The sequence below is a fragment of the Gracilinanus agilis genome, chromosome 2 (assembly GCF_016433145.1).
Source record: "Gracilinanus agilis isolate LMUSP501 chromosome 2, AgileGrace, whole genome shotgun sequence".
In the NCBI taxonomy this organism is placed as follows: Eukaryota; Metazoa; Chordata; class Mammalia; order Didelphimorphia; family Didelphidae; genus Gracilinanus; species Gracilinanus agilis.
The window spans coordinates 648,467,415-648,489,494 of record NC_058131.1 but is presented as its reverse complement, the minus strand read 5'-3'; the positions used below and the strand labels follow the sequence as shown (position 1 = coordinate 648,489,494).

Genomic DNA, 22,080 nt, shown 5'->3' with positions numbered 1-22,080 from the left:
GCATAATGAGGTCAATGGAGGACTTCCCAAAGTACTGGCAATCAACTTCTGATGTTGACAGGGCAGACTTGAGGGCTCGGTGCCATCCAATTTGAAATTTATATGCTCCAGGATTCCTCTCTCCAACCAGAGCCTTCCATAATCAGCTAAGAACCCCCTATCTCAATCTGCTTTCACCACAACTTCTTCTTTGCCCCAAGTTCTTGGGATACCAGGAGAGTTTCAGGAAGCCATAGACCAGTCATGCTTTCCCATTATTCTTGTCTTCTTCTCTATGCTACAATAACTAGAATTCAGTGTTGAGACTTACCTCTTGTTTTTATCTGTACTGCCCAGAAACCTAACTTGCCACTGAGCCCTGCTTTCCAACATCTGTTGCTGACCACTCTTCAGCCCCCCCACCAACAGTGCTTTGCCACTGTCTTGATAAAGATTAGCTCTTGTTTTCGCCACTCTGATTTATTTCTCCTGTTCTTGACTCCAGTCCACCTCTTACTCTTAAAATGTCACAATTCTGGCCCAAAATTGAGTCTCTAGACCTGCTTCTTCCAATTACCCAGAAAGAGGACTTCAAACTCCCTCCCCTACCTGAAGTCCAGATGGCCACTTTGCCTACTGGTATGTCATGGTGGTAGCAGCTCTTTAAATAAAAAGACCACAGGAGAAACAAGTCCACAAAAGTCATAACTTAAACAATCATAGGACAAAGTGCCATTGTTGTTCAAGATGTTCCCAGCACAGAAAACAAGGCAGAAGACAAAAGAGAGAAGTGTAGTTACCCGGCCTCAGAAGTAAAGGTGTTGCAAAGATTGAGAGGAGTAACACAAATGGCCTGATGTCACTTTATTGTTGTCTCCATATACACAGAGATTTCTTGAGCACCCCTCCACTGTAAAGCACAATATATTCAAGCTCTCGTTTATAAGGGGAAAGAATGGAAGAGGTGGTAGAAAGGGAGGCACCAAGAAAGGGTTAACTCCTGGGTTTCCTAGGGGAGCCTCCAATTGAAGATGAGAGGAAGGGGGTGGGAAAAGCACAAGGTCCTAAAATACCTCAACCTTCTAAGTCCTATGTCTGAAAGAACTTCATAGTTCCAGAAATAATCTTGGGGTAAGGGCAGTCTCAGGTTCTTCTCTAATCTAATCCCAACACCCCCTGTTCCCAAGAACCATATGATAAATAAATAAATATTTCCAAGCTAGGGAGGGAAGCGCCAGTGTAGAAAAAGAACCTGGCCAGACTTGAAGCCTTGGAAGTGCCAATTTGGTCCTAAAAAATGACTAGGTATCTGTCTCAAATGAATAAAAGAGGGTGGTCAGCATCAAACAATCCCTTAACAGAGCTTTGGCCAGGGACATCTCATATCTCCCAGGCCACAAAGGGTCAAAGGAATATCCTGAAATGTCCCCCTTGCATTTCTGAGCCCATCTTTGATACAGCAGAGGAACCTTGGCAACTCAGAGAAGAAATCCAGTCAGCTAAAAGGTAGAGGGAAACAACTACAGGACTTTGTGGCAGAGGGAGACATACAAATGAATGGTAGGAAGGTAGCCAGTTTCCCAAGCTGCTTCTCCATAGTTGAGAATTAGATAATAGAATGGGATTCAGAAGTTCCCTTTAACCGTTTTGCATCAAAGGGAGTGACTAAGAATGGCTTGGAGTAGGATGAGGGCTGAGTGACAAAGGCTTTATCAGTGCCTTTATAGCCAGTTCACACAGAATAACTGGCTGACTTCTAACTAGTCTTCCATAGTCATCACTCTGGGCCTTTGACAGTTATAGCCCCAAAGCTCATGTGGTGATACCTTGTAGGTGCATTGAAATGGCATGGAGGGGCTACAGTAACCACTAAACCATCTCTACCCAAGCTCTCTTGGAAGGTCACCTGGGGCCAAGTACTTAGGTGTTTCTGTCCCTACAGGATAATGTCCAAAGAAGGTTCCTTTCTAGCTCTGGGGTTCCAGTTCGTTCCACAGCTCCCAGCATAATGAAGGCCACAGGGTGAAGGTTAAGCCAAGTAATCAGGCCAAGATTTGACTTCACTCACTGCTGCCCACTTTAATTCCCCATTTGATCCTGCTTCCCCTACACTTCACTATCCCAGCAGACACCTCTAGCAATCTAAGGGTTACCCTACACAGAGATTTTAAGGAGAGCTATCATTCCATTCACCCAAGGGAATACAAAGAGAAGCTGGAAAGGTCATCAGTGACCCCAGGGCAGGTATCTCTCAGGTGGAGAGAGGGGAGGCACCTATCCAATGTTCATACCCAGCTTGGCCCAGCAACCTCCACACACTGGGATGAGGGATCTGGGAAGAATCTAACTGGTAGCCTCTGGAGCAGGCTCAGGAGAGGAGGGTGAGCAGGGTGGGCCCACAAGGACCACCCCAGGTCTCTCTCTTCTCACTTGCTCAAGGTCTGGTTACATGAGCCACACACAAATACAGTCTCTCTCTGTGCTTCAGGGGCTGAAAAGAAGAAAGAATTCAATGAGAGATGTCCTGCACTCCCATCTTAGGTCCCTAGCGAAAAAGGAGACACACATCACTTATTTACTCCTGCAGATGGCTAGGAGGACCAACCCCTCCCGATCACTAACTACAGGCTGCCTCACTGCTGCTTACTTCCTTACTAACTTGACCTCTAGAATTTCTTTTCCATGGAAACAGCAGTTCCTGGGGACTTCATGGCCACCTTGACAATGCTTGCTCCCAAGGAACCAGAGGCAACTTTAAGCACTCACAAAATTATTAGATTGAAAAAAAAAAAAAAGTAAACAAGGCCCCTGTAACTGGGATCCAAACCTCTCTGCTTCGGCCTAAAACTATCTTTATCTTCATTGCAATCTAAGGGCTAACCTGCATAGAAATTTAAGGAGAACTATCAAGCCAATCATCCAGGGGAATACAAGAAGATATAGTCTCATCCTATTAACCCACCACTGGCCACTCACTCACCTGTGGCTCCCATGGAGGACTTGAGGACCTTGAAGGAGCAGCACCGGGAACAAAAGCTGTTTCCACAGTTACTACAGCTCCGCTGTGAAGAGCAAACACAAAATGTGTCTCTCCTTCATAGTCAGGGACCTGTTCCCGAGTTCCTACACCATTAGATCTCATCACCAAGCTCTCAAATAGCTGGATCTCCTCCACACTACTTACTAGTTCCCAAGTTTCAGGGCCTCCCTAACAGAGGTCACTGAAGGAATCATAACACTCTGAAGCTGGGTAATTTGATTCTCCTCTTGGTTTCTGGAAATATGTTGACACATAAGAACAAGAGCAACAGGACCCAGATGTGACTTTTGCTACTTTCATCTGAGTGATGAATTTCTTGACTTTTGAGTCTTACAAAAAAGGCTAAGGAGCTGGCAGGAAAAACAAGGGTTTCCAGGGATGAGGAAAGTTTACAAAATTTCCTCATCATCTCTAATCCAACTTAAATTCTAAGTTAGCTAAACACCAGCATTTAATTAGCACAGTAATTGGCATACAGTAGGTGCTTAATAAATTTTAATTGGCTAGTCTCCAAATTTAAGGTAAAGACATCAGCCAAGTGAGTGTAGCGATCACCCTGTTTGAGCTAAGTTTTCCTTTGCTCCTATGTCTAAATATCTCTCCAGTGGCCAAAGGAAAATTTCAACTACCCAGGAATCAATGGAGCACTATGATGCCATATCAAGGCATCCACGTCCTCTCAGCGCTAGACTATACCTGCAATACTAAGGTAGAGAGGGCAGAGGGGAATGTCAGGGAAATGAAAAGCTATGCAGAAGCTTGGATGAGCTGGGGAACAAGCCTAGGGTGACCTGAGAAGAGGCCATCACTTCCTGGGGCCCACTGTGACACATGTAAGGAAAACTCACCCTCTTCTTCAGCACTGAAAAGGTAGCCGAGCAGCTTGTACAGTTTCCTGAGAAATAAGAGGCAGAAGGTCATCCTCTCACCAGACCCAGGTCCCTCAACTCCCCACTTGCTCCTCTGTATCCCCTACTTTTCCTTAAAAAGAATACATTCAGAATAATTTCATAGGCTAGTCATATTGGTTGGCATGAGCTGGCTGGAAGCTGTACTTTTAGCTCACAGCTGAGCATATCCTCCTGAAAGCCCAAAGAGGACAAAGGAAGGGTTCAGGCTAAGAAAGGACAGGTAGGCCTTAAAGATGCCCTGCACTTCCTGAGCCCATTTCCCCTTCCCCCACTGCTGCCACCAAAACACCTGCAGAGTCCCTGCTTAGTCCCTGAACTGAAAGGGTCAACATTAACCCTTCTACCCACCTTTCTCTCCATAGCTTAAGGGTTGATACCCTAGCAGGCATCTACATTTGGAAAAACCTAAGAAAGCAGTGAACAAAAAGGAGCCCCTGACAAGATGATGGAGCATCAAGGAGCAGCTGTCATTCCAGAAGTCTTCTCTCAGAGAAGGGGAGGGCCAACGGCCTTCAAAGGAGACTCCATTACTTGTCTGCCAAGCCTGACCACCTCCAAGGGCTGCTCCTTGCAAATGGCTATGCCTATATTCAAAGTGGCAATGCTCCCTCCCAATTTGGGGGCCCATTTCTCTCTGTTGCCCTGAAAATCCCAGAGAACTCAAATTCTCCAAATGGGGAGGGTGTCGTATATGCTATAAGGTGTTAGATTTAAATTAATACCTCTAGGTTCTTATTTTCCATAGAGTTTATTAATAATCACTTGAAATAAAGAAAGCAGATAGGTATAGGTTTAAAGTCTCTTTTTCTACTCTTAAGTCTGACCACAGGTTGATCCTCCCGCACAATTCTCTGTCCACCTCTCACGCCACATACAGGGAAAAAGAGAGCCCTCAGGTCATGCCCACACCCTTTTATTCACGTTCATGGATGCTTTCTTGATTCAGAGTATTGGTGAGTTTCTTTTCCTAAAATTTCTCCAAAAGATTTTAAACCTTGAATTTTAGGATAGTTATATGATCCCCCCTGATCTTTTGGAGAAGGTGCCATAAGGAAGCCTGCAGAAAATAAGAACCTGGAGTTATTAATTTAAATCCAACAAAGGAAAGATATTTCTACACTGGAAACAATGAGGGTGGGAGAAGAAGGAAAGCCAGGTGAGAACTGCTCTGAGAACTCAGAATCAATACAAGAGCACAAGGCTCCCAAAGCACAAGGAAAAAGTCTACTGGAGATAAAGAGAAGTTAAGACGAGGAATGAGGGTTGTGAGGGCCAAGCCTGGAGGCAGGAGGTCTTGAGTTCAACTCTCCTTGGACATGTCCTAGCTGTGTGACTCTGGGCAAATCACTTAACCCCCCCTTCCCCCTCCCCCCACTGCCTAGTGTTTACACCCCTTCTGTCTTGGAGCAGATGCTTAGTATCAATTCTAAGGAAGGTAAGAGGTTTTTTTTTTTTTTTAAAGACCATAGTAGGCTGAACTGAGGTATAGGAAAGACTAATGGGGCTGTGACTTTCAGTTACAACTGTAACCACCCAACAAGGAAGCAGAAATGAAGACATTTCAGAGGGCTGCAAAAGGGAGAGTTGCTGATGAATTTCTTCCTGAGGATCAAAGCAGCAAGTGCAATGGAAGGCAAGAACCAAGAAAGCAGCAGATTAATAAAAAGCAGCTAAGTCCCAACTCTCAAGAAGAAACCAGAGAGGAGGGGACCTACAGGTATAGAATGTGGCATATACTGTTCCATGGAGCCACTATACCAGTTAGGGTCACCTAAATGTTTTTCTTTGTTAGAGGATGGAGGAGATGAGAGACTTCTTTCCAAAAATGACTGACAAGAAACAGAGGAATCCATTAAACTCACTTTTAAAAATGAAAAAAGGCTTGAAACCCAAGATTCCTGGAGAGCTCTATCCAAGATAAGCAGCAGACATGTGGAATGGAGAGGGAAAAGCTGCCTGAGGAGGTGGCTGAGTCTCTCAGATACAGCCAGGAGCTCCTCCTTATCCTCCCGCCTGGCCTAGTGGGGGACAGAGCATCACCCCAGGGATTAGTACTGAGCCTGAGATGGACATGTGGGGCTTGTCCCTAGAGGATGGCCAGAAACCCAGGCAGTCCTCAAGGATTCATCACCTGTAAGGGCTCAGACCAGAGGAAAACACGATTCCTGATCCCCTTTGGAGGATTCATTCTAGTGTCAAGAACAACAGAAGGCCAGACATGGTGCTGAGAGAAGCCAACAGAAACTCTGATGCTTCTACAGAAGCTTCTTCAGCCCAGGGTACCAGCTCATCCTATCCCTGGAAACATCCTCTTCTCCAGTGGCCTCAGTTTCCTCCCAGAAATGCCACATTAAGGAGTCCCAGCCAGCCCTGTCTTCCCTCCTCCCAGGCTGCACTGCTGCCTCAGCTCTACAGGGCTCTCCCAGCCCCTTTTAGGGGCTGTCCCTCTTCACTGGAACATAAGCTCCTCAAGAGCAGGGGCTGTCCTCCTTTCTCTTATATTTGCATTGCCAGTGCTTAGCGTAGTGCCCAGCAGATAATAACATTAATGATAAATGCTCATTGACTGGCTGGCTCACTGCTGTCAATAAGCAGGGAGCACCAATACAAGGACACTACCGTCAGCCACTCAGAAGAGCCAGTCCTTCAAAAAAGCCATCACTGATGAGGGAGCTGCCCTCAGATCAGCCCTTAGGATTCAAAAGTTCTGGCATACTTTTCTAAGAACATTCTCCTCATACAGTTCTGTTCTCCAGCTTACCAAGGCCTCAAGAGCAAGCGGTTCAGGGCAGCATTAGAGAAGCTGGTGAAACCACTACATATTCGTTGGACAAGAAGTTCTGGCAGCAGTACAGGAGGAATCAGAGAGGAATAAAAGGTCCTTGGCTCCCTCCCAATGCCAAAAAAAGCTTTTGCCCCTATTTGGAAAGCCCCTGACTCCAACTAAATACATATTTCCCATCTAGATTAATCAGTGTGATGAAACACAGCAGGCAGCAGGGATGGTAAAGAATATGATGGTCCAAACAAGCCCTTCTCGCACTGAAAAAAATGATTGACTTTTTCAAGTAAATATGAAGTCAGAGATATTAGGAAATCACCCTCTCTCACCCTAAGTCAAGGCTAGCCCAAGGTTAGCTCCTGCTCATTCTTGCCAAACAACTCTATCCTCTTCCAGTGGATGGCCAACCCAAAAGCCAATCAGACCAAGGAGGACAAGCTCCTTGGCTTACAACTGCAGGAAACCAATCAGGCCAGGGCTATTGCTCAAGTGCCTGGCCAGCTCGAGAGTTTGGGAGGGGGTGGAGATGGCACACAAAGACCTATGGAAGAGGATGGCCTAAAAGAGGTTCTGGATCCCCTTGCAAGTCACGTGACCTCCAAAAAGGCCTTCCTCTCCCAGGAAGAACCCACGGTCACATATATTCTCCAGGAAATGAGATATAAGGCACCTGAGAGAAGGGAAAGGGGCTCTTATCCATCAGGCTCCTGAAAGGAGAGGAAATCAGACTCTTCTAGTCACTAAGTTATTTCCTAAGTCAGCCAGCTGCCAGCTCATGGATGTCTGGTCTGAGATAAAGGTGCCAGACCTCCTCAATCAAGTTCACTCTGAACCTGCCCCCCATGGGGACCAGAGAAAGAAGGCTGCCTTTCTGATTTCTTAGCCACGGCTTGACAACAGGGAAGAGCTTTGGTCTGAAAATGTTTCGTGTTCCCAGAAAACTGGCTGCTCTGGCCTTCAAGGTTCTGCGTCCAAAGAAAGGACTCTCAGTAGTGCAGCCAGTTACACCCTACTGCTCTATACGTACCCCTTGTCCCCCCAAAAATTAAAGGCTGACCAAAACACATGGAGAGGAGGATAGTCATTCCTGGGTTCTGTCAGCACACAATAAGCTAACTCCTGGAAGGTAAAAGCTGTATGCTTCAACTTGTTTCCATTTAGAACTGAAGAAGTATGTCAGGGTCCTAGGAATTTATAGTAGAATTTAGGCCTTTTTAAAATACATTTCATTTCAATTTAGAGTGAAATTATCCTACAATTCTTGGGACTGTCTGGTCTGCTATTAATTTCCTTACCTCCCTGAAAACTCATGTCTAATCTTATGAAGACAAGTAAGGAAGAGCCCAAATTCAATCCCTATGCCCCAAACTAGATTTGCATTTGTCCCAATTCTAGGGTCCCACTCCTAATACTCAAATCCTAATCTCTGGAGCTAAGCACCAATCACCTACTCAGCCCCAACTTCCCTCCTCTGTCTCAAGTTTTCCCTTGCTCTCTTTTAACCAAATACCAAAATTGTTGGTAGGATATCGTTTTCGGAGCTTCTCAGTGAGTCGAGACACCTTGCTGCGAATCACTTCATTCTTGCTCATAAAACCATTGTCGTGTAGGGCCAGATCATATTCCACACTGCACGCAGATCCCTCTTCATCCTCCTGTGGAAAGGGTACCTTTTAGCCCTGCCCAGCACCTGGCTGGGCCCTGAGATATACAGCTGAGATCCAAAGATGGAGCAGATTCCACAAAGCCCAGCAATAGGCTTCACTAGCCTGAACATGCACCCTGTCCCCAGGCCCCCTCACCACCAACAGACATACTCACCAGCACCACCAGGTGGGTCTCCTGCCTCCCAGGGTGCGGGGGGTTAGAAGGAGAGAAAAGAAGAGGAGACAGATAGCAAGGAGAGGGGAGAGACTGCTACGAGATGTGGCCCACTCTAAGCCAACCATCCTTAAAGCTTTAGATGAGGCTGAGAGAGGTTACTCAGACTACTCTCAGTCCCTAGAAAGTCCTTACTCAACCTTCCTTAAATCAGAAGCCCTAAGACCCTCCCCACCTGCTTCAAGTGGCCTCCCAATGGGCTGTTCTATTTTTGAAAATGAAAAAAGAAAAGATATTAAGCCACCCAACTCCTATGAAATAACCACCAAGCTACTGAAAAGAAATTTATTTGCCCAAGGATTTGGCAAGCTATCTAAGAAGGGAGCCCAGTAATATCCTGAACAAGAAGAATATACCCAAGACCCTACAGAGGGCAAGAACCAAGAAGTCCAGACCAAGAAAATCCATAGAAGGAATGACCCTGGATCTGAGTTCTTTGTTTCAAGAGAGCAATAAGAAACTAGATCTTCAGAAGTGCCTAGGCTATTAACCTAATTGGGACCCTTAGATAAAGGGTTGATCAAAAAGATACCCACCTCAATAGCATCCTTAAATTCTTCATCTGGCTCAGCCTCCTCAGCCTCCTCCACACTGCCTGGTGTGAGGTCCTGTGAAGAAAAGCCTAGGACATCATCCATAGAGGCAGAGAAGTCAACATCACTCCTTAACATCAATAGCCACTTCACTAAGCATGGCCAAGGATCCCTGCTCCTGCCATGCTAAAGAAGCAAGTTTTGAGATAGGAGACTTAGAAAGGCACCTCCATGGGAGAAATGGGAACCAAACCACAATTCGGTCTCAAGAAATTCATGGGGCCAAGTAAGAGGCAGCCTTAAGGATTCCAAAAGAGCCCAGGTGGCAAGAAGCCACATGGCAGTTGGCTCATCACTAAGGGTCAGCAATCTATGAGAAGTTTACCAGTGAGTAGGTTCTAAAAATCCCAGGGCTAGATACTCACTTCGGTGGGAGTAGGGGTTGAACTACAGTCCAGCAACACTCCTTTTCCCCCACTGTCTGATTCCAAACATTCCTCAGTGTTCTCTGGAAGCTGAGGGCTCATTCGCTGTTGCAGGGAAGCCCGGTATTCTGCCACCACTACTCAGGGACAAAGGAGGCAAAAAGTACAGATACAGAATAAAAAGTCTCTCTGGAGAGTTCTCCATCAGTACTAGAATATCAGTGCCTTGAAGGCAAGGACTATTTTTGCATTTCTTAGCATTCCTAAGACTTAGCACAGTGAATGGCACACAGTAAACACTCAATAAATGCTTGCTGATTGATCAGTAACCTACATGGCTATAATCCAGCAAATCACCCCCTAGTCTCAGATGATATTCTCATCTTTTTCCTCTCACCTCAAAATATCTGGAGAAAAAGAGTACCCTATAGAGAAAGATGGATCCAGATGCATCAATAGGCACTTAGATTTGAGCTGGATCTCTCTCTCAGCAGCGAGGATACTCCTCCATAGGAACAAAATCACAATCCTATGTCAATGGAGTTAAGATTCTGACAGGTTCTACCAAACAGGAAAGGTTTCAAGTATGGTTCAAGAACTAGTCTAATTTCCCTCTTTTCTTTATAGGGAACCATTGCATATACTTTCAGGCTACATATGGATGATATGTAAAGAAAAAGCAATCAATTTTAAAAATTTTAAACAATCAGTAAATTCTAAAAGTGGAAAATGTGCTACCAGGAATAATCATTCTCTTGGATGGTTTGGCTTGTTTTCAGGGAACATACTTTGCAGGTAGATTTCTCTGGATGTTTGCTGGTGAAATTCCTCATCAAAATAAAATCTCTCACTCATTTTTATTTTTATTTTTTTTAACCCTTACCTTCTGTCATAGTACTGATTCTAAGATAGAAGAGCATCAAGGGCTAGGCAATTGAGGTTAAGTGGCTTACCCAAGGTCACACAATTAGGAAGTGTCTTGAACCCAGGTCCTCCCAACTCCAGATTCTATCCACTATGCTACCTCGCTGCCCCCTCAGACATTTTTTTAAAAGAACAAGTCTCGATAAGTAATAGAGAGACCCAACACATTTTTACTAGTAGGTGATGAAATTTTTTGGTCCTAACAACTCATGAAACACAAAAATACAAAACCCACCCACATCTGTGCACCAACATGCCCTCATGACTCAAGAGGATCCTAGGCCGTCTCTCCAGGGCACAAGATGGTGGACAAACCAGTGATCGCTACCTCAAAGGGTTCTCTAATGTAGATGGAGTGACTATCACAAGAAGCAAATTGGCCCATCATCATCAATCTCAGCATGAAGACAATGAGCCACATGTCACAGGGAGAGAACCTCAGAGGCACAGACTGTCAGTGGATGCAACAGCCATTCTGGAGCTATGAACCAAGGGACTTTTTTGATGGGATGCTGCCCCCTGGTGGAGCAGACTAGCCAGGCACAGGCCAGACACCTGGTTCTCCCTCCAACTCCTGAGGATCCCTTAGTGCAGCATACAAATGGCACCCACCCCCAGCATGGCAATGCTCACCTCGGTAGAACTCCACGTTTCCCAGAAAGAGGGTACTGTTGAGGAGGGCCAGGATCCAGCACAGGGGAAACAGGTACAGCACAAAGATGGAGCCCAAGAGAAGCCCATAGAATCTGGGGGAAAAGGGGCCAGTCGGTGAGGTCAGAAAACAGCCCCTGCCAGGAGGCCTGGGTACCCCAGAGCTGGGGAGGCAGGAATCAGGGCAGCCAGGGCTCCTGGTGTCACGGCCTCCAGCCCTAAGTCTGCACAGAGCAGAAGGCCAAAAGCAGAAGCTGGTCTCTCTGCACCCCTGCCCAGGAGCTCACTGTCCATGTGGCCAGACACACAGAGCATGCAGACGGGTGACAGAACAGAGCCTGAAAGGGAGCTAGCCCATAAGAGGACATAATGCCCCTGAGGCTGCAGCAGAGCTGGGGCCAGAGCCAGAAGGACAGGATGGGACTCACTGTGAAGACACAGCTGGGTTCTCCCAGTACAGCACTCGATAGACAGCTTCGCAACTATTGCACAAGCGATTCAAGAAGTTCTCCAACTGGATCAAGCTGTGGAGGCACGGAGACAGCCGTGAGAGGGGCCTGGAGCCCACGTCAGGTGAAGGGGCAGCTAGAATCTCACTGGGAAGGCCAGTAGGAGAGGCCAGTCTTCTTCCTAAATAGTGTGAGCTCTCAGACCCGAGGGACAGCCCAAACACACCGGGCCTGTTTCCACTCATTTGCCCACCCTCCCCTCCCATCCCAGGCCATACACTCACAAGGTCTTCACCTCTGCCACAGCCTCAGGCCGGGACAGCCGGACCTTCTGTAGATCCTCCTGCCTCACACTATGATATTTCCTCCGAATCAGCTCAGTCTCAGAGAGTCGGGTCCTGCACACTTCCTGCAGGTAGCCTAGCAGGGCAGGCACAGAGATCAGCAGGGCACCCACAGAGTACCAGGCACCTAAAGTCAAGAGTACAGCAAGTCACACACATTAACTCTGAAAGGTATGAGGCATCCCAGGAAATGACAGCTTCCTGGGATGCTGGCTAGAGTCACATATTCGCCCTATGGTTCCAGCATCAGTTCCTGGCTCTGAGGAATCATTGGTTGCCTGTTAGAACACTGAAGGCACTATTTTCATCCTCAGGTAAAAGGCAAGAGAGACTAGCCAGTTATGAACTCTAATAATCCACTCTGACCTGTAATTCAAAGCTTCCTTAACTAGATAATTCATAAAAAGCCAACATTTCTCCTCCATACTTGATATAATAAAGTCAAAACATGGTCATATATGTGTATATCTCATCCTCTGATTAATTCTTAGCTCCTTGAGGGAGGAATAATAAATTCTGATAAGAAACCAGAGAAGTTACAGGAACTGATGTGGAGGCATAAGAAACATATCAAAGACATATAAAAGATGAAAGAAAAGAAGGAGAAATGCAAAAGCATGGCATAGTCTAGTAGCACTAGCATCAGGAGTTCTGAAGCTCTAAATGAACAGAGACTGGCAAGGAAAACCAAAGACAACACAGAAGGCTTTTTGGCTAACTGAAAGAAGGAAAGCAAAGGAAAACCCAAGTCGGGGCAGACCCACTATCCAATGCATGTGCGGCAAGGATAACAAGCAATGGACAGAAGGAAGAGCTGTTCAATTCCCATTTTGCTTCTGTTTCCCTTGCCAAGAAAAATATTCTTTTGACTGTAAAAGACAAAACAAATAGGGCTAATAGGGAGGTGATAGCCAAGATAAGTAGGAAAATATGAGTAAAATCCTAGCTGTCTTGGTGTGATTAACTATGCCCTGTAAAAAAGTAAAGGGAGGGGAGAGGAATGGAGCCAGACAAGGGAATAAACACATACCATATCCTAAGGTGCTAGAAAAATGGTGGTTATGATTATTGAGTCAGTGATCTTTAAAACATTATGGAGTGGGACATCTAGGTGGTTCAGTAAATGAAAACCAGGTCTAGAGAAAGAAGGTTCTGGGTTCAGATCTAGCCTCAGACACATACCAGCTGTGTGACGGTGGGCAAGTTCACTTAACCTCCAACTGCCTAGCCCTTGCTCTTCTTCCTTGAAACTAATACTTAGTATTGATTCTAAGGTGGAAGGTAAAGGTTTAAAAAAACAAACAGATTATAGTGAATAAGAGAATGGCTGCAGGACTAGAGAAAAAAATAGCTGTACCAATTTTCAGAAAAGGAAACAAGTGGAGCCTCCAAACTAAAGGTTGGTAATCCTGTTAAAATTCCTTAATGTAGTATTGAAGGGATGGTTAATGAGCATATGATAGGAAGCAATTAAAACAAAGAGCTAGCATCAAGACAGAAATGATCAAAGAATATGAACAGGCAGTTCTTAATGCAGAAACTAAAGTGACCAACAATCAGAAGAGGGAAAAAAAACCCTCCAAATAACTGATAATTTTTTTTAAAGATAGGCAAATTAAAACAACTGAGGTACCACTTCACACCCATCAGACTGACAACTACAGAAGACCAAAATGGCAACTGCTGGGAAGAGATATGGGAGGACATTCACTAATGCATTTGTGGAAATGTGAATTGGTCCAACCATTCCAGAAAGCAATCTGGAACCACGCCAAGAAATTACTAAACTGCACTATCTAACCCAACACTATGGCTACCAAGCATATACTCCAAAGAGATCAAAGACAAAGGTAAAGGACCCATATAAAAATATTTATAGCAGCACTTTTTGTTGTAGTTAAGAATTAGAAACAAAATGGGTGCCTGTCAAATGGGGAAGAGCTGGACAAATTGTGGTTTATGAATGTAATGGAATATTACTGCACTGTAAAAAATGGTGAATCTGACAGATCTAGAAAGATTGGAGAAAACTTGGATGAACTGATACTAAGTGATTTGAACAGAACCAGTAAAGCAACTTCACTGATGACCAACTTTGAAAGATTCTAGAACACTGATCAACAGGTACTAATCATGACTTCAAAAGACTGATGAGGAAGAGAGCCATCCACATGTTATTGGAGAGCTAATTAAGACTTCTGATAAGACGTGTTTTCAGACATGGTCAATATGTTGACTTTTTTTTTGAATGACTATATTTATGTTACAAGAAAGGGCTTTTATATAGGAGTTAGCAGGTAGCAATAAAGATGTAAAAAGAACTCCAGCTGGGGACAAAATGGATAAAGTACTGGTACCAGAATAAGGAAGTCCTAAATTCAAATCTAGCCCCAGAAACTTGCCAACTGTATGACCCTGAGAGTCACAACTGCTGTCTGCCTCAGTTTCCTCTTTTGTAAAATAAGGATAATAATATCGATGACCTCCCAGAGTTGTTCTTTAGATCAAATAAGATGGGTAAGATAGGTAGCATAGTGGATAGTGTGCCAGGCCTGGAGTCAAGAGGTCCTGGATTCAAATCTGACCTCAAGCACTTCCTGGTTGTATAATCCTGGGCAAGTCACTTAAGCCTGATTGCCTAGCCCTTGCCTCTGTCTTAGAATTAATACTCAGACAAAAAATAAGGGCTTAAAAAAAGAGATCAAACAAAATATTTGGAAAACACTTTGCAAGCCTCAAAGTGCTCGATAAGTGTTACTTAATGTCAATAAAACTTTATTTTAAAAAACTCTAAAGGGGACACAAAAAGAACATTTTGTTACTTCTGTAAAACTCAATGTACACTTTAAGTTCAGTTTCATATAAAGTCCTCTTTTGTTATTCTTTGTATACTAAAATGTTCATATTTGCTGTTGAACAAGTTAATAATAAAGAATTTTTTTAAATGATAAGATCATAACAAACTAATCTCATTTTCTTTACTGACAGTTAATAGACTACAAAGTGAGGGAACTTCAGTAACTTTAGGTTACCTGGATTATAGCAAAGGATTACATGAGACCTCTCATGTTATTCTTATGGACAAAATAGAGAAATATGGCTAGATGACAGTAAAGTGGATTAGAAAATGGATGAATGAATAGATTCAAAGAAGTCATTAATTAATAGTCTGGTGTCACTTTGGAAGGTCTCTAATAGCCTGCCCCAGGAATCTGTGATTGGCCCATGTCATTTTTAGCAACACCTTGTATAAGATCATAGATGGCTTGACTATCGACTATAGCTAACACAATAACAAAAAAGGACCCAAAACAATCTCAAAAGAATACTAGACTAAATAAAATTAAATTCAAAGGCATAAAAGTAAATTCTTACATTTGGTTCAAAAATTCAATTTCACAAGTTTAAGACTTGAGAGAGGTAGAGAAACATGGCTGGATAACAGTTCATCTGAAAACATCTTGGGAGTTTTAGTGGCCTACAAGGTCAATATGAGTCAATGGTGACAGCTAGCAGATTAAAAAATATTAATGTAATACCAGATTGTATTAAGAAATACAATGTCCAGGACCAGGGAGGCAATAGTCCTACTATGCTCTGCCCAGTCAGACATCTGGAGTAGTCTATTGAATCCTGAGTACCCTATTTAATTCAATGAAAAGCTGGAGAACAATTAGTTATTTTAATAACTAATATTTAATAACAATAATAAACAAAATGATGAAGAAAATATATGGGGCAACTAAGTAGCTCAATGGATAGAGTCACATGTGCAATTAGGAGGACTGAGGTTCAAATCTGGCCTCAGACACTTCCTAGCTGTGTGACCCTAGGCAAGTCATTGAACCCCAAATGCCTAGCCCTTACTGCTCTTCTGCCTCAGAACCAACATTTAGTATTGATTCTAAAACAGAAGAAAAGGGTTTTTAAAGAAGATAGTTAGAGAGAATATGAAGATCATCTGAAATCAATTAGAATGGTTAGCTTTGAGAAGAGAAAGTTAAACATAGCTGTCTTCAAACCCTCCAATTAAGGGCTAGCTGACACTAAGAGGTATTAGGCAGGTTTTGGTTGCTTGGCCCCAGAGGGTAGAACAAGGAGCACCAAACAGAAATTTCAAAAAGGCAAATTTTGGTGGGGTAGCTAGATGACTCAGTAGATTGAGAACCAGACCCAGAAACAGGAGATCATGAGTTCAAATCTGACCTCAGACCCTTCCTAGCTAGGTGACCTTGAGCAAGTCACTTAGCTATACTTCCATGAGGCAAAAATATCAAAGTAAAAAGAGAAGTTCTCTCTCACTCACTCCCAACCTATAAGTTTTCTACCTCTCATTAATATATGAGGCCCACTTCAGTCCTCCAAACCAGTTCTTACCCTCATTCAGAGTTAGGAAGAGGAAATTGAGGCCCAGGCAGGTCAGCAAAGAACACACTGGTGTCTGCCACCTACAACACAGAAAACCTCAGTCAGTAAAGATGGTGTTCCATTCCCTCCCATAGAAAAGGCAGGCAAATCCTGTCAGTACCACACAGTCAGCAAGAAGCAGAGAGGCCACATGAGATGGAAGAGGGATGCTAAATGATGAGTAGATAATGAGCAGGCTTTTCCTCTAGGCAAGTAACTAGGTTGCCAATAAGTAAAGGGGATGAGGGGGAACCTGTAGGGGACAAGTCACATACTAATCCTTTTGATGTGAAGAATGACCAGTTCAGAGGATATAAGGGACAAGAGCAGGGGTGCTTCTTCTGGGGGTGGGGGGGTGAGGGTTGTGAGTATATTTTAGAGGTTCCATGAAGTCGGAAGGGGAAAAAAAATTACATCTTTCTTTTAATCACCAGAGCAGACTCTACCAAAGTGCAACTGTAAACATATTCAACCTATGTTTTGTTTGATGGCTTCAAAATGTCTAAGGATATAATCTATTCAAGTGTGGACCACATGACCTCTAAGGTCCCCTGTAATTCAGAATTTTGTAACTCTGTGAAGGCAGATTTTATCATCCTCCTGAAGCGAAAGGCTCTGGGTAGGTGAATTAGAAGTATCTGGGAACATACCATGAGTTGTATGAATCTCCTTTAGAAAGAAGTTCAGTTTCAGTAAAGGAAAAAAAGACTCAGGGGGTAGCTAGGAGGCATGGTGGATTGAGAAGCCAGGCCTGGAGTTGGTAGGACCTAAGTTCAAATCTGGCCTCAGACAGTTCCTAGCTATGTGACCCTGGGAAAGTCACTTAACCCCCATTGTCTAGCCCAGTGGTTCTCAAACTTTTTTGGCCTACCGCCCCCTTTCTGGTCTAGCCCTTACCATTCTTCTATCTAGGAATTAATACACAGTCTTGATTACAAGACAGAAAGTCAGGGTTTTTTGTGGGGTATTTTTAGTGGTTTGATTTTTTTTGATAAGGGTTTTTTAAAAAAAAGAAAAAGACCCAAAAGAGCAAGAGATTCGCCATGTGATTTCTTGCTTCTGAGCAGAGTACTCAGTGCCCAGCAGAGAGAGAGTGGGTGAAAAGAAGCCAGGAGACGGCAGTTAAAAGCAATAAAAAATAGGAAAAGGCAGTTAAGAATGATTAGTCTTACAAAGGTCTTTTTATTTTAGTTATTTATTTATTTGTTTGTTTGTTTGTTTACTTATTTATTTATTTGCTTATTTATTTGTTTGTTTGTTTATTTGTTGTTTATTTATTTATTTTGCTTGTTTGTTTGTTTATTTATTTGTTTGTTTGTTGGTTTATTGGTTTATTTATTTTTAGGCCCTTACCTTCCATCTTGGAGTCAATATTGACTCCAAGGCAGACAAGTGGTAAGGGTTAGGCCAGGGGTTGGCAACCTTTTTGGACGTGAGAGTCATAAACACGTGGGGAAGGAGGAGGACGGAGGCATAAGGCGCTAGAACGGGGACTGAAGGGCCCCCTGGAGCATATTCTGGGGCTCTGCCATGACTGGCAGGTCGAGAGGTGGAGCCAGATATGGCTCAAGAGCCATATGTTGCCAACCCCTGGGCTAGGCAATGGGGGTTAAGTGACTTGCCCAGAGTCACACAGCTGGGAATTGTCTGAGGCCAGATTTGAACCTAGGACCTCCCATCTCTAGGCTTGGCTCTCAATCCACTGAGCTACCCAGCTGCCCCCCAATGGTCTTTTTAAAAACCATTTATTCTATCTAATTGGATTTTCCCTCTTTTCCAAATATATAGTAAATTTATCTGCCTTTATGTAAATACACTTTTCTTTGGGGGGAAAAAAGCTTGAGACTCTCCAGAATGGTGTTTCTCTGCAAGCTGCACCTGAAGTCTGGCCACTGCCTAAGTAATCTTAATCAATCCCCACTACAGATCTGCTAATGGCTAACAAGGGTGTAGGAGATAGAAAATAAGAAGACTCTTTGGAACTAACCCTGAAACCCCCAACCTCTTTATGGTGTGAAAAACATTATACTCCCGCTCAGGTCACTCTGTTGGTAAAGTTTCTTCCATGCTAACTTCCCCTTTAAAAAGACTTTTGTGGTGACATGGCTACTACCCACAGGAAAGGCTATTCACGGAAGAGTGGCCATTTAGGAAACCATAACCAATTTCACGGATCTGATGTCACGACTACAAACCACGGTCAAAACCTTTCACCACCAAGTGCTCATTACTAGCAAAGGAACAAGAATGCCAAAGAACAAGCTTATCTCATGCACTCATACTCCCAAAGGTACAGAAATCAGACTCCTATAGATTTGGGTGAGTTTTTTTTTTTAAACCCAGGATCCATCTTTAAATAATCTCTCCAAATCCCCAGTTTTATTTCTCTTGGAGGGGAAAAAAAAGAATCCACTAAAATACGTTAATATGCTATATGGCATACTGCCTCTCCTACTAGACTGTGAGTTCCTTGAGATCAGGGATTGTGTCCTGCATTTCTATGAATGCTCAGTGCTAAGCACATGATATAGGTGCTTAATAATTGCCGGCTGACTGAATGCTCCAGACTAAAGCAGGCTCCGTGGCTTCAAGACCCAGAACAAGAGGTCAAATCCAAGCTATTGTGATAATCAGCCCAGGTTTCTAATTGGCCATTGCAACAAAGTATGAAAGCAGAATGCCTAAGACTCCAGATTCATGAAGATCATACCTGAGCAAGTAGAGGATCCCATCAAATGCATCCTTGAGAGGCTCTAAGTAGACTACAAGTCTCTTATAAAACAGGACCAAGTTGAAGAGGTCAAGCACTGGAGGTTTAGGTGGGGCAGGTGGAGAATCAGGTTGGGCCTCAGGCATGGCAGTGGGTGCCCCCTCTGGCCCACACCCCTCTTCTTCTAGTGCCTTCGTCCTTCCTTAAGTCAAAGTGGAAACAGTAAACACCAAAATGTTAACAAGAAAGGAGGGGACAAAGAAAAAAGAAAGAAGGGGGCAGCTAGGTGGCTCAATGGATTGAAAACAAGGCCCAGAGTCTTAGGTTCTAATCTAGCCTCAGATACTTCCTAACTGGGTGACCCTGAGCAAGTCACTTAACCCCCATTGCCCAGACCTTACTGATCTTCTGCCTTAGAACCAAGACACAGTATTAATTCTAAGACGGAAAATAAGGGTTATTAAAAAAAAAAAAAAAGGAAAAATCTGATGGCTCCTCGAGACATTCCATTTTCTAACCACAGATACTGATAGTTTTCCACTCTTACTCCCCCAAAGGATAACCTGATAACTTCTTGGGACTTCTCTGTCACTACCTCAAACAATAAATCCTCTTTTATAAAGTTCAAAGAGAACTTACTAACTCCCTCAAATCCTTTCTCTAGAGAAGAGCATAGCCCACCAAATATGGCCTTTGTTCCCAATTTCAAAATCCCAAATTTCTCCCACAATCCAGCACATCACCTTTCTGACTATCTTAGGGGCTGAATCAGAATAGGTTTAAAAATAGAATTAAAAAATTAAACACTTAACTATAAAAATTCCACCAGTCACTACCAATTGTACACAACTATACAGCTGGTCCTTCTCCCTTAGGGAGAAGATCATAGTGGAAAGAGCAATGGAAAAGAAAACCCTGAGGACTGAGTTCCATCTTGACTGTTCAATAGAATATCAAAAGTTGGGAGGTGTCAGCTTAGAAATCTTTTAGTTTAGGCGTCCTTGAACTTGTGTTGACAATATTTTGATAACTATTTCAAAAGAATTGGTTTCTTTTGTAATACTAAGAATTTTATTCTTTCCATTTAAGAACATTTTTCCGGGGTTTCACTAGGCTGCCAGAAGGGGTCCATGCCCCACCCCCAAAAAATAGTTTAAGAACTCCTGATCGAATCCAATCTCTTAATAGAGGTTAAACTACTTTTCAAAGGTCACTTGGGTAGCAAGCACTAGAGACAGCATTCGGACCCAAGGCCTGTAACTCTCAATTCGGTGGTCTTCCTCAAATATCTTTTGCGAATTAAGCCCTTCTACCCTGTGCATCAGGGTCTCTGTCCATTCTTATCAAAAGGCAGACAAACCAGATCATCCCTAAAAACCCGCCAGTGCTAGCCCCTAACAATGACGGGGTCCTTCACTCACTGATCCCGTGCAGCCTCCCCAGCCGAGGCGAGCACAGGGAGATAAGCGGGGAAAGGGTAGGGAAGGGGAGCATGCCCAGACTCTGGGCCCGCTGCAGGTGAACAGACCGGGATTGCGAAGGAAGGGAAAGAGGACCCTGCCCAAGAGCTTGAGCCCCACGTACCCGATCTGCGGGCGGCCGAGACGGCCTGTCCACGACTCTCGAGATCGGGACCGGGACCCGGGTCACACCCGGGTCCGGTGGGGGGCGGCCGGGTCAAGTGCACTGCCCCCCACTCCCGGAGCTCAGTATCTTCGGTTCAGCGAAAATCCTGTCATTGCTTCCGGAAACCCTTCCGATACTGGCGTTCACGCAGCGTGCGCCATGACGTCGCCGCGTCGATACCGCCTCTTCCCAATCGCCCAATCATAGTCCAAATCCTACCCCCCATGGAAGAGAGGCGTAGCCATAGAGGGGCACGCCCACATACACAGAGACCCCTTTTTTTGCATAACTCCGCTCATCTGGAGGCTGCTGGAAGCAATACGCCTGCGCATGTCTCCCCCTAGGGCCCTTGTGTTTCTAAGCAACCTTCCTCTCGTTTGGAGTGACGTCACCAGGACGCCAGTCCGGCTCCTTTCTGGTCTCTTTTAACATTGGAAACCATGATGGAGGGCTAAACTCAACATAGAAAGCGGTCCCGGAGGTCCTCTAGTCCAAAACCCTCCCTTCTTACTTGCTTACTGATGTGTTTTTTTTAACACATTGGCTTCCAAATCTTTTAGACCCCCGATTTTGTAACAAAGATTCAAATCTTGGGAGGAGGGGGAAAAGGGCGCCCCAGCTAGATGGTTCAACGGATTAAGAGCCTTTACCTAAAGATGGGAGGTCCTGGATTCAAATATGCCTTCAGACCTTGCGTGAATGTGTGACCTTGCGTGAGTCACTTAACACCAAATGCCTAGCCCTTACAGCTCTTCTGCCTTGGAAGCAATACATAGTATTGATTCTAAAAATAGAAGGTGAAGGTTTAAAAAAGAAAAAAAAGTGAGGAGTGGGGAAGGGAAGGGGAAAAAGGGAGGAGCAGTTTATCAAAACCAGCCCACACATCTGCATTAACTCATCCCCATAGCCCTTCAATAACTGCAATCTTTTTGAGAATGCTGGTGTGATTTGAACTCAGGTCTTCCTTACTCCAGTTCCTGAACTCTATCCACCTGCCTGCCCCCCCTCAAATAATAACAGCTAGCATATATAAAGCACTTAAAGGTTTACTTTACATATAGTATCTCACGTGAGTCTCTCTACACTCCCTTAACGGTAGGTTCTATTATTATCCTAATTTTTTACACATGAAGAAATGAAGACTCAGAAAAGTTAATGACTTGCCCAACTCAAAAGTATCTTGAGGACTAGAAGAATTCAAACCTTCCTGAATCCAGGCTCTGATCTAAACAAGTCAATACCACTCAAAGATTTTGTTTTGTACTCTCTTGTTATAGTTATCATCATGTGTTTTGGTTTTTTTTGGTGTGTCCCCAGGTATCAGTTCCCCTATTAAACTGTAAGCTCTGTGCAGACTGTCTTATTTATCTTTCTTTCTACCTCTTTTTGAGTAGCAGCAGCACACTGAATGCCTCAAA

At 44.1% G+C, this 22,080-nt stretch overlaps 1 protein-coding gene across 2 annotated transcripts; it reads right to left on the bottom strand.

The window, feature by feature from the left end:
• Positions 1–828: 828 nt before the first annotated feature.
• On the bottom strand, positions 829–20,765 carry ZFYVE27 (zinc finger FYVE-type containing 27). 2 transcript variants are annotated; one of them, XM_044665744.1, is made up of 13 exons: positions 20,621–20,765; positions 19,037–19,238; positions 16,297–16,367; positions 11,860–12,046; positions 11,555–11,650; positions 11,109–11,221; positions 9,552–9,688; positions 9,130–9,201; positions 8,534–8,554; positions 8,223–8,367; positions 3,868–3,914; positions 2,960–3,041; positions 829–2,470 (listed from the first exon to the last, which is right to left on the bottom strand). In XM_044665744.1, exons 2-13 carry the CDS (start codon positions 19,180–19,182, stop codon positions 2,406–2,408), a joined length of 1,182 nt encoding a protein of 393 aa, XP_044521679.1. In that variant the 5' UTR covers positions 19,183–19,238; positions 20,621–20,765; the 3' UTR covers positions 829–2,405. The 2 variants fall into 2 exon arrangements, with proteins under 2 accessions (XP_044521679.1, XP_044521680.1); XM_044665745.1 differs by lacking the exon at positions 8,534–8,554.
• Between the last annotated feature and the right edge of the window lie 1,315 nt (positions 20,766–22,080).

Coding starts and splice junctions, on each gene's coding strand:
- ZFYVE27 (XM_044665744.1), bottom strand. CDS start 19,182: ATGCCTGAGGCCCAACCTGATTCTCCACCTGCCCCACCTAAACCTCCA. Junction 16,368..19,036: donor GGGATCCTCTACTTGCTCAG/GTATGATCTTCA, acceptor TCTGTGTTGTAG/GTGGCAGACACCAGTGTGTT. Junction 8,368..8,533: donor AGACCCACCTGGTGGTGCTG/GTGAGTATGTCT, acceptor CCCTTTCCACAG/GAGGATGAAGAGGGATCTGC.